This window comes from Sceloporus occidentalis, unplaced genomic scaffold (genome assembly GCF_023333645.1).
Source record: "Sceloporus occidentalis isolate IW3139 unplaced genomic scaffold, rSceOcc1.0.p SCAF_15, whole genome shotgun sequence".
In the NCBI taxonomy this organism is placed as follows: Eukaryota; Metazoa; Chordata; class Lepidosauria; order Squamata; family Phrynosomatidae; genus Sceloporus; species Sceloporus occidentalis.
The window spans coordinates 17603122-17615862 of NW_028316995.1; the positions used below are offsets into that span (position 1 = coordinate 17603122).

Genomic DNA, 12741 nt, shown 5'->3' on the forward strand with positions numbered 1-12741 from the left:
TTCCTGATGTTACTCTTTAACCTTTACCTCTCTAGCTTAAGACTATGTCCGCTTGTGTTAGTATTTCTTCTTTTAAATAAACTTTCTTCCTTTATGATGTTGACTCCCTTTAACTATTTAAATGTTTCTATCATATCCCCCCTGTCACGTCTTTCTTCCAGGTTATATATGTTAACATCCTTTAACCTTTCCTGGTAAGTTTTATCCTGTAATCCATGAACCATTTTAGTACTTTCTCCAACATATTTATATCTATATCCTTCTGGAGATACGGTCTCCAGTACTGTACACAATACTCCAAGTGAGGTTTCACCAGTGATCTGTACAATGGCATGAGCTCTTCCCTCTTTCTACTGCTAATACCACTCGCTATACAACCAAGCATTCTGCTAGCATTACCTGCTGGTCTACTGCATTGTCTGCCTACCTTTAAATCCTCTGTATAATTACCCCTGAATCCCTTTCCTCGCATGTTAAGGTTAGGGCAGTATCAAATATTCTATACTCTGTCTTTGGGTTTTTCATGCCCTAAGTGCCTTATTTTGTATTTATCCACATTAAATCCCAGTTGCCACAGTTCCCTTGACCCTGTTGCAAATTTTTGTATCATCAGCAAAAAAACATCCATTACCATCAAGACCTTCTGCAATATCACTAATAAAAATATTAAAGAGAATTGGTCCAAGTAAAGACCACTGAGGTACCCCACTGATAACAAGACCTTGCTCCAAATCTACTAAATTTACCATAACCCTCTGTTATCTGTCACTCAGCCGCTGCCTAATCCATTCAACAACATTGGGCTCTGAATTTAAAGATTGCAGTTTATTGATAAATCTTCTATGTAGGGCAGTGTCAAAAGAAAACTAGGTACAAAACGTGTACTGTACCACATATATCTATTATTCTAGTCACCCAATCAAACAAATCAGTAAGATTAGTTTGGTATGATCTTCCTGAAGTAAACTCATGTTGTTTTTCATCTTTTGACTTTAGATGTTCAACAATCCTATTCTTTAACATAGTTTCCATTAATTTCCCCACTACTGATGTAAGACTTACTGGCCTGTAGTTGCCCAACTCCTCCCTACTGCCTTTTTTAAATATTCATTAATCTCCAATCTTCTGGGACGACTCCCGTTAACAATGATTGGTTAAATAAATCCGTTAACGGTTTTGCTAGTACATCACCAAGTTCTTTTAATAAATTGGCGTGTATCCTTTCAGGCCCCATCGCCTTATTTGTCTTTTACCTTAGACAGCTGAAGTAGAACCTCCTGCTCGATAAACTCATATGTATCAAATTACTTTTTCCTGAGGTTCCTTTCCTTCTTTTTCATCTGTAAACACTGAACAGAGAAATATTGAGTCAGTCAACTAGACCTTTATCCTCTAAATACCTTCCTTCTTTTGTTTTAAGGCTAATTAATCTTTGTTTTACTTTCTTTTTTTTCCATTTATAGATCTAAGAAAACACTTTCTCTCTCTTTTTTACTGCCTGGGCAATTCTCTCTTTTGCATGTGCATTGGCAGCTCTTATAACTTGCTTTGCCTCTTTCTGTCTAATCTTATAGATTTCTCACTTTGTCTAACTTTCTCACTTTGTTTTTTTTTTTGCATTTACTAAATGGTAACTTTTTGTTTTTTTCCTTTTCTGGCCACTTCTGCAGAGTTTTTGTTCTTACTGACCAGCCTAATACAATTTTCTGTTACCTTCAATATTTCGACTTTTAAATAATCCTATTTCTCCTGGACTCCATTTAAATGGCCCCAGTCTCACTCATTTATACATATTCTCATTTTAGAAAAGTCAACTGTTCATATAATAAACCACACACTAGATCCCAGACTTTCACCCACGGTTATATCCATTAACAAATCTCCATTTGTGAACACTAAATCTAATACGGCCTCCTTTCGAGTTGGCTCCTCAACTACTGAATTTAAAGATAATCCCAGTAGGGTGTTTAGAATTGCAGCTACTTTGGCTTTCTAGTTCACATCAAGAAGATGAAAGTCACCCATAATTATAACTTCCCCCTTCAATGTCATTTTAGCCATTTCCTCAATTTATAGATTATCCAACTCTTCCACTCATTTGTTGCCCTCCCTGTCTTTTCTATATAAAGAGTATTCCGGTATTACTACACCCCAGTCATTTTTCTCATTATACCATGTCTCAATAACAGCCACTAAATCAAAATTCTCAGTTGCCACTACTGTCACTGGTTCATGGATCTTATTCCCTAAACTTCAATGATTTGTACACAAGACCTTAAATTTGTCATTTAACAGACATCCTGCAGGCACCATCTGTCCTTGTTTTGGGAGGCGAAATAAATGCTTCTCCCTATTATCTGTACAAATCAAGCCCCCCAAATCCACCTACCTGGTTACTACCTAAAACACCTTCCATTTCTATACTGTCTAGCATGGTATTTATTATTCCCTCCTCCCATTTCTAGTTTAAAATCTAATCCAATGTCTAGCCATCCTCTTTCCAAGCGCATTGGACCCTCTTGCATTCAGGTGCAATCCATCATGACTATACAGATCATACCCCAAAGCAAAATCAGCCCAGTGCTCTAAAAACCCAAAGCCCTCATTCTTACACCAAGACTTTAGTCATGCATTTAGCTGCCTAATCTCCCTCTGTCTTTAGCACATGATATATGTAGTATCTCCAAGAATGCTACCTTGGAGGCCCTTTTTTTAATCTTACTCCCTAAATCCCTAAATTTACCTCTTAGGACTCTCCAGTCATTGGTGCGTATGTGAACTCCAGCCCCTCCCAATAATCTGTTCACACTGCAACATGACGAACCCAGGCACCCAAGAGACAGCAAACCATTTGGGTGCTGCGATCAGAGCCACACATTTCCCTGTCTGTTCTCTTAATAATAGAATCCCCTACCACCAAAACCTGCCTGCCTTTCCTTCTGGATCACCTGTACCCTAGATGAGCTGCTCTCCCGGCTGTTAGAACAATCCCACACCTGAGTCTGCCTCCCCAATATGCTCACTTAAATGTGCAAATTTGTTGGGATGGAAACACTCAAGACTGGCTTCCCTCTTTCCTCCCCCACTGCAACCATGTCTGTCACCGAACTATGTGCCTGACTCCCCTCTGACTGATCCTCCTCCCTCATTGCTAGTGGTCAAATCTAAACTCTGCTCAGTGAGCAAGAGACCCCTCTCAAGATTTTCAATCTCTCTCAAAGTTTCAATATGCCTCTTCAGGGCTCCAATCTGAGCTTCCAGAGAGGCCACTTGCTCACATTTGCCACAGCGATATGGACTCAGGAATTGCTGTTTCAAGCATGCATGATGGGCACTGAGTGAGATCTCCAAGCTTGCTCATACTTTATGGAGGGATGTGTGTCCTTACAAAATTGAAATAATTAATATCTGGCTTACCTTGGTTTCTCTTACAACTCTTTGTGGTGCACAAACTGGACACTTACAGAAAGCAGTGCAAGCCCTTACTGTGATTAGTAAAATATTTTTTTTTAAAAAAATTGTAATAAAATTTAAAAATAAACGACAGTGATGTTAACATGACATCATAAGGGGAACCATCCAGTTCAAAGAAAATGTCCAAAAATGTAAAAATATTTTTTTAAAAAAAATGTATGAGCAAGTTCTAAAATTAGTGCCAAATCTTTCCAGAAATCCTGGCATGGAAAAAAAATCAAATACCAGCATTTGAAATACCTTGGGGTATCTAGTAATATGCAATTTGATGTCCCAAATAGGGCATGGGGAGAAACTGAACAGATGCCATTTTCTTTTTAAAAAAAAAGTGCACCTCCAAAATGTGGTCTTTTAGCCCCCAAACAACCTGAAAAACCTATGCACGGGTGGTATGCTGTACTCAGAGGAGATGTTGCTGAACATATATTGGGGTGTTGTTTGGCAGTGACATATACCACAAGCTATACATTTATATCTGGGTAGATGTTCCAAATAGGAACAAACTGACCAGATGTCAAAATAAAAAAAAATAAAAAATGTGCACTTCCCAAATTTGGCCTTTTACCCCTGAACAACCCGACAAAGCCATGCATGGGTGTATCACTATACTCAGGAGATGTTGCTGAATACATATTGGGGTGTTGTTTGACAGTGACCTGGGGTGTCTTTAACAAAATAAATGGTTTGACGGGAGTAAATTGAATTGGCCAGGTTCACAAATGTCACAAACAGGGTAGGGGCAGAATGACCAGATTTGAAACAAATGGTTTTAAATTAACAATGTGCTTATTGCCCTATGACATAAAAACATTAGGTATTTCTAAAGTCAGGACAAATATTAGAATCTATTTTTCAGATTTTGTCATTAGCTTTTGCAGATAAGTAAAATATTTTTCCAATAAAAGTCATAAAAGCTGCCTTTTCCCCCCATTTATCACCATATTTTATATATTTTTATATGATATGATCAAAATAATGGTATCTAAAGAAAGTCCTTCTTGTCCTGAAAAATATATAAAATGTGTGCGGGGACACTAAATGAGAGAGAAGAAAATTACATCTAAACACAACCATTGCAGATGCGTTAAAACAGCCATTGTCATAAACGGTACAAACAAATAAGAAAACTGCTGGCCTTAAGGGTTTAAAGACGTTAAACAGACCTTGGTGGTGGCAGTGAATAAAGTTTGGATGTTGTGGGGTGAACAGGATTGGGGTTAAGGTGTAGTTGCTCTGTACCCTGGGGAGAATAGTGGTGAGTGAGCCTACGGGCTGGTTTGTACTATTAACCCTTTCAAACCCATGTCTCCCCTTAATATCATATTAATATCATAGTAAGAGCCGGCAAGACAGCAGGTAGTGGTTGCGGCTCCTGTTGCTGTGTGTGTGTTTTAGAGGCCTCTGTGACAAGGTAGTAGTCCTTTTATTAGTTAGTTATTAGTAATGGAACTTCAGTGCTTTGTAAACTACCATCTTGGTTCTTGCTGTTACTACGGTTTCTGCTTCTATTATTTGCCAAGTAAAACATTGTGCTTACGTCTGCTTCCTGCATATAGAACTGCTGCATATCTTGCTGCTTCTGGCGGACAGAAATTATTCATGAGAAAAAGCATCAGAGAAATATCAGAGCTGTTTTATGCTTCATTGCTACATTTAATCTTTCAATGTATCTCTAAAGTCTCACATTGTCATCTTTTCTCTTGGGTACAGAAATAACTTTCTGTGATACAGGATGTAGAAGCATAGAAGATGTTCTATCTGTTAAACCACTGAATTTATTTAAGAACAAAATACCCATCATTTAACTCCTGGCACACTTCCAATAGTGGTATATAATAAACTCGATCCACTCGATCACTTTAATTTCTATAATCAATCAATAGCCATTGTCTGGGTTATGTGTCTGTTGGGATAGGAGATACATTGTAAGCATCCAATATACTTCCATTTTAAGTTGACATCATCTCTATTATACTTTAATGAAAACATTGTTATAGTAGACTTGACTCCCCTACCTCTCCGACCATTAAGTGGTGGTCATATAGGTGGTATTATTAGAATGTCCTGATGTGCACTGAATGAAGAAAAAAATGTATGTACCCTTGTGTTAAAGCGAATTTAAACAAAGCTTCTGGAAGCCATGGGTACCTTCTGAGTCGCTAATGAGGAGCGAAAAGACTACAATTCTTTATAGGCAGTAAAGGGTGAAATACACCAGTCCTTGAACACCTATTTCAGGATGACAAAGCTCTAGCACACTTTTTGCTTAGAAAAAACAATTTCTTATCATAATAATGTCCCTCCCTATGACTAGTGCCAACATATCTCCACACAACATATAAAAAAACCCTCATTTCTCAGTCTTGATATAAGCTATTTTACTGGGTATTACTAGGTATTACTGGGGTGATTTGAACACTAGCCACCAACCAGTGTGAAAATTCTAAATGAAAAGCCATGATCACTCTGTCCTAAAGAACTTTTTATTGCATGTTAAGATCTGTGTGAGATCCCATGTTTGGTGTTATTGCACATCTGAAACTGAAATACACCGAACACAAACCCACACGTGTGAAATTGTCGCTAAAACTCATACTATCAAGGTTACCAACATTACATTTATTTCATGGTTACCAAATATAATCACCACTAACCATAACAAAAACACAGCGAACAGCAATATGGCAAACATTTGGCAATTACTACTTATTGCAACCCTTAAGCATCACATGTAGAATTTAATTTAATATTTTTATTTTATTTGCATATTTTATAATTTTGGCAATATATTTTTGTATGCAGAAGCAAAAAAAAAAAGCACAACATGATTTAACATGTACATATACAAATATTTGTATATTAGCACCAAAAATATTTGAAATTTACATTAGTGTATTATTGTGTGTCTGTTTTCATGTTTTAATTTTGTGTTATTAGAAGGGGTAAACACATGTATCAGAAAAATAACATTTAATTAACATGGAATCACAATTTCTATATTTGTAATTTATAATGAAAAGAAAGAATGTCCCTTTGCTTGTAGAGTACTCAAAATAGAATGGATTGGTAACTGTTAGGCCTTTTTTGGTTGTCGATTCAAAGAATATTTAATGTGTCAACTGTATGTATATGTTATGTATAAAATACATTTTACCCATACATTTTTTAAAAATGGCATCACCATAACATCTTCTCCATCTAAAAAAAAAAACCATACGAGACTCTATAACATGCAGAAAAATAACACAATTCATTTTTAAGGCTGACTAGTTTCTGTGGAAATGATATACCCCTCTCTTTATTCGGCTTGCCAGTTGAAAAAAATGCATTAATAAGATATACAAAAGCTTTAACTGCTTTGGGACAAAAATCAGATTAATTTCTATAGTGTGAAATTAGGTTATGAGGTTACTATATTTTAAACAGCGGTATCCCTATCTACTATTGGCTAACAAAATTGTATCTGATATTGTTCAAAAAGTATTAATTGTTTTTCCAGGTGTTGGTCCAAGGTGCTTGGAATATGGAGGTGACATTTTCTCACTGCCCTATGGTGCAATTTCTCATATCTATGCAGCTCGCTGGCTACCTAAGGCAGTCCATTTATCTAGACTAGATCACTATTGTTCTCTGCTTGTTACTATTTCTAGATTGTACATCAGTCAATCACCCTACAGCAATCACTCAGCACATCCCCAGGAATCATACAAACAATGTCATGTTTCTATCTCAAAATTTGCATTTTAGACATTTAAAAATAGTTATTGTTAATTAAAAGGATTTTTAAAAATCGGCAATGTCTAACTGTGCACACCTTAAATGATTGTAAACTCATTAGGAAGATTGTTCTTTCAATAAAATAGTGAACATTTTGGGGATTTGTAGACCAGGATGCATAAGTTCATCTTTTCTTCAGTTCATCTAGGTTCTCTCTCTTTCCTGTGTGCTAAAAGCACCACCAACGTACTGCATCTACAGTTTAGCAGCAATCTTGTTTAATGTCTGACTCATTCCTTTATCTTCCTTTGTTGGCTGGGGGTAATATGCCCACTTGGCTCTAGGATTAGCGATGCCAGCGATGGGGGCCTGGATGGAGTTGTGTGGGATGTTAAAGGCTGAAACAACCTTCAAGGCGTCATCTTTCACCGACTTGCAGAGCTCCAGAAACTGAAAAACAAAACATAATTACTAGTGAGTTCTGATAAACAGACAAACTGCAAACCTGCTGTGAGTCACACAGTCCGTGAAACAGCTTGTCCTGAATGTAAACACTGCGACACCCAGGCCTTTACACAACTCAGACTTGTACACTTCATACTGTGAATGTGTCTGTCTACGCGTCTACCAGTAAGCCAAAATACCAAACACGTATCTATATATAGTTACCACGCACTTATTGTTTGATATAGCACCATCATTGCCGTACAATTAGTAAACAGGAAAAGTAGTATATAACATAACACATTTGTTTACAGAAACAAGTGCTAAAGAGGACCCTGCTCAAATGAGCTTACAATCTACAGGGCTTTTTGTCTACCACCCTCTCAGTAAAGTAAAACTTCCATACATTACATTTAAGCTTCTGTCTCTAATATTAGTTTATGACCTCTTGTTCTAAGATTCCCCTCATGTACCTTGTTAAATTACCGTATGTTATGGCCTTTTCTTCATTCATGTAGCTATGAGATACAAAATCCACTTGCGCTATTTAAAGGGGCAGTTTCATGGACGGTAAACTCTTTTGAAAGAATAAAATGAAGGATACTATTATTTCCCATGTATGGATTGAACATTATAAGATTGTATTGTTATTAGTATTTGGGGTTCATTTTGCTGAAGTAATGTGTACATGTGTTGAAGTGAGTTTGAAACTCATCCTCTTCGGGTAGGGAGTTAAATGACACACGAGGTTATGCATTCCTAATGCCTACCAACTTCCCCCATCCCATGCTTTGCGCTTTATTTTTATTAACTGGCTATGACTTTGGGCCAAAAATGAAGAACCCCCATACAGCCTAGAAAGAATTAAGAATCACCATTTTCTTAAACACATTTGGAACGTAACTTCATAACCTAGAAACTCAGTGTGAATTTAGCTAGGTGAAGCTTTTACAACTCCCATCTATTAGATGAAATGTGTATTTGTTTAAATTGGCCACGCATATATCTTCTCTCATCTGATCCACCAAAGATGCAGCCAGGCTAATTCACAAATTTTCCATGAAAACATGGCACTGTGATCCTAATGTGAGCAAGACGTTTTCATGGTTTGCTTTGTGTATGAACCTCTAGCATTCAAGCTATGGTTATTTCAGTAATTATCAACACTTCACCACATCAGCCACTTATCATACCTCACCCGGCACACCTCACACCCTTACACTGCTTCATTTTAGTTTACGGTTAGTATTACACAATTTTAGAGTGGCTCAGGAATATTAGATTATTTTGAGATTATTTGATACATTGAGGTGATGCTTTGCAAATTCAGATTATTTAGCCTATTCTGTGTGTTCAAAAAAGTGTTAGAGAGAAGAGTAGTTGGATCAAAGATTGCAAAATATGCATAGACAGCTATATCTATGCAAGTTATTGTAACTCCCGTGTGTATACATGTAGGTACCTGCCAAAACACAATCTCTACAAGTTGTTAATAGAATGGCATGTTGCCCAATTTTTCAGGAGTGATAAAGTTCTAAGCATGCCTTTTGTGCAAAAACACAAAGCAATAAAATGCCATTCGCCTCCAAAAAGCCTATCCAATCTACTCAGTCCTCACCACTTATGCGTCTCAGATCTGAGATAGACTTTGTCACTAGTGCATGTGAGGCCTCAGGGGCCAAATGTCCATAAATATTTTCTCATGCAAAATAAAGGAGAATTGTGACTGTTGGCTGTTTCCCAAGATGGTCCTTGTCCCATGCTGGTTTTAATGCACTGGTGCTATTGTTCCTTACCATCCTTGATATTCATACTGGGTATTGATTTTATCCAGTAGGGGGATTTACTGGGCTGTCAGCGGAGGTATATTAGGAAAAGGAAACAGGTTTTTGGAGAAAATCAATACTGCATTAGCATCTCCTGAGGGTGGGAACTACACTTGTGTTAAAAATTAACTTTTGTATTATAATGATTAGTCAATAAACTCTTATATAAAAATAGAGAATAAATGTACAGGAATTCACTATATCGCAGTCCAAAAACCTGTATGTTTATATATATATATATATATATATATATATATATATACATATACACACACACACACACACATGATATGGACAATCTGACCATTACACCAACAGGGACGTTTATGACATCTCATTCTAAATACATGACATTAGTAAGTAGTTATGATTTATGATTGTTCCTTGTGCCACAGGTTAAGGGAACAACCACCTTCTGTGTGTTCATACACCCTGATGGATTTACACTAAAGTGTGCATCACTTTATTTAATTTTATCTCTAAAATATAAAATTATGCAAATCTAAATTTAAACATAAGTAAGGCTTTCTTAAACATTTCTATAAAAGTTAAAAAGAACACTTTACTATTATTTATTGTTTTATATAGCGCCATCATATTCTGCAGCGCTGTACAATGGGAAGGGTTTGTTCGAAGGCAAAATGTTATGTTTTTATGTTATTTAGTGTGTGCCATCTAGAGTGTGCTTAAAGCTCAGAGTGTAATATTGTAGTTAACTAAACAAGATTTACTGGTACTGTCTGATGTTTTCAGGAAATGGGTAATCACATGTTTAGTTAAATAGCTGCACCGTGTTTCACCTACACCTTCCTAGTACATCACTTTTTCTCCACTGATAATTTGTAAATAAAACTCATAATAAGAACACTGGAAGTAAGTTTTGTTTTAGTCCACTTCATTACAAACTTGGAAGAGAACCTGCACTCAGCCAGCAATAAAAATACCAAATCACTGTGTGCAATCTTTATTCATTTGTGGTTATATATATGTGACGATACAGGGCTACAGCTAAGCAATGTTAGTGTGAAACATGGAAGGTTTTTAGTGGCCCCTTTCTACCTCTGTATTGTGAATACATAACAATGAACTTAAAAAAGTTGTGGATTCAAATACAAAAAGTGTATTACTTTGATTTTTGTGTTTTCTTTTCTTTTCTTGTTATTCTTTGTGCTCTTTGACTGGTTTACAAGTATCTCCTAGCTAATCACAAATTTAATTTAGATGGGTAGCTAACAAGGAGTCTTAGAGGCGTAATATTATAACTTAACATGATAGCTAAAATAGGCCTTTGTCCAGCAAGGTGGTCTAATATATTTGAGTGTCTATTTTTTGGTTGAGAATGCTATGTGTTTTAGTTTGGCTGAGAGTGATGCATGTGTTTGTGTAAACGTGGCTGATGGTGGCCAGTGTAAAGTTTTGTCAATGTTGAAAAGCATGGTAAATATCTTACTAAGAAGTTATGGGGTATAATGAAGGACCGGGAAATGAAATGACGATGAGGTAGTTATTATTGGGGATGAACATAAAAAAATACTATCAGGACTAGGATGCCACAAATGTGGCAAAAAAAATTGCATTATAAAATTTGAGGCTGATGTTAATTCCCAGTCTGATTATAATTCTGAGTACAATTCTACCACAAATGTACATTTTTCAGAGCTACAAATATGCAGAAACTGCTGGAAAAAATCTCTTATTTTTTCAGTTTAAGGATATATCTTTATTTTAAAACATCTCTCCTGAACATTTGCATTAAAAAGCAGTGAATGCTCCTTGGGGGATATTTCAACACTTGCTCACCCAAGGAAGCCGAACCATTGTGTCTAGTTGGGACAAAATTGTAATGTTATCTGTAACAGGCATACTCAAAGCAATATTTCCCCATCATGTATTTACAGAAAAAGATGACTAAATGCTACTTAAAATAGAGAAGGTTCTGATAAGGGTATATTTTAAGGTCTCAACCTGACTATTCAAAGCTAGAATTCTCTTCAAAGCAAGATGTTAACAATTCAGTTTGGACCTAGTGTATCCTACATTCACACATAGATACAGTGACTCAAACTAATATTCCTGTTGACATTTCTAAAGAGACAGCGGTTGACGTGCGATAGTCAAATTAGTGTTTTTTTAGTCACTGACCTTTCACTGCAGACATTTACACTTTCCTTTTAAAGCAAATAAACAAATACAAATTACAAGTCATAACAGACTCTTGTGTTGTGATAGTTAACATGAACCTAGATTATTTTTACTATTTATTGATTTACACCGATGAGCCATAGCATTATGACAACCTGCTTAGTATTGTGTAGGTCCCCTTTTTGCTGCTAAAACAGCCCTGACCCATCGAATCATGGACTCCACTAGAGCTCTGAAAGTAAGCTGTGGTATCCGGCACCAAGAAAATATCCTTTGAGGACTGGAAGTTGCCGGGTCAGACTTTGTCCAGCACATCCCACAGATGCTTGACTGGATCGAGATCTGGGGAATTTGGAAGCCAAGTCAAAATCTTGAATCTGTTGTTGTATTCCTCATACCATTCTTAAACCATTTTGTTTGTTGCATTAGCCTACTGAAAGAAACCAATGCCATCAAGGAATACTATGTCCATGAAAGAGTGTACATGGTCTGCAACAATGCTTAGGTAGGTGGTACGTGTCAAAGTAACATCCACATAAACGGCAGGACCCAAGGTTTCCCAGCAGAACATTACCCAAAGCATCACACTGCTTCCGCCGTCTTGCCTTCTTTCAATAGTGCATCCTGGTGCTACGTGCTCTTCAGGCAACAGACGCACACGCACCGACCATCCACGTGATATAAAAGAAAACATGATTCACCAGACCAGGTTACCTTCTTCCATTGCTCCATGGTCCCGTTCTTAAACCCACGTGCCCATTGTGCTTTCGGCAGTGGACAGGAGCACAATGGGCACCATGACTGGGCTGTGGCTACAGTGTGTACTGACACCTTTCTATCAGAACCAGCATTAACTTTTTCAGCAATCTGAGCTACAGTAACTCGCCTACTGTGGAATGGACCACATGAGCCAGCCTTCGCACCCCCACGTGCAAATAAGTCTTGTTTGGGGGCTAAAGGGCAACATTTGGCAGGTGTGCATTTTCTTGGTTGGAATTTTGACATGTGGTCATCCTGTCCCCATGTGTAATCTGGGACATCTTTAAAACAAAGATCACTAGGGGGCGCTTGTGTATACCGGTCAAACCATAAAAACAGAAAGAAACAATAATAGTGTAGTATTGTGCGCAGATGGTGT

The 12741-nt window shown here is 37.1% G+C and overlaps 1 protein-coding gene across 1 annotated transcript in view; it reads right to left on the minus strand.

The window, feature by feature from the left end:
- Nucleotides 1-7446: 7446 nt before the first annotated feature.
- Nucleotides 7447-12741, minus strand: part of ACOXL (acyl-CoA oxidase like) — a 110965-nt gene continuing 105670 nt past the window's right edge. The window contains exon 19 of the mRNA XM_089481531.1: nt 7447-7641. Within this exon, the coding sequence (XP_089337657.1) occupies nt 7447-7641 (195 nt within the window). The remainder of the gene's footprint in view (nt 7642-12741) is intronic.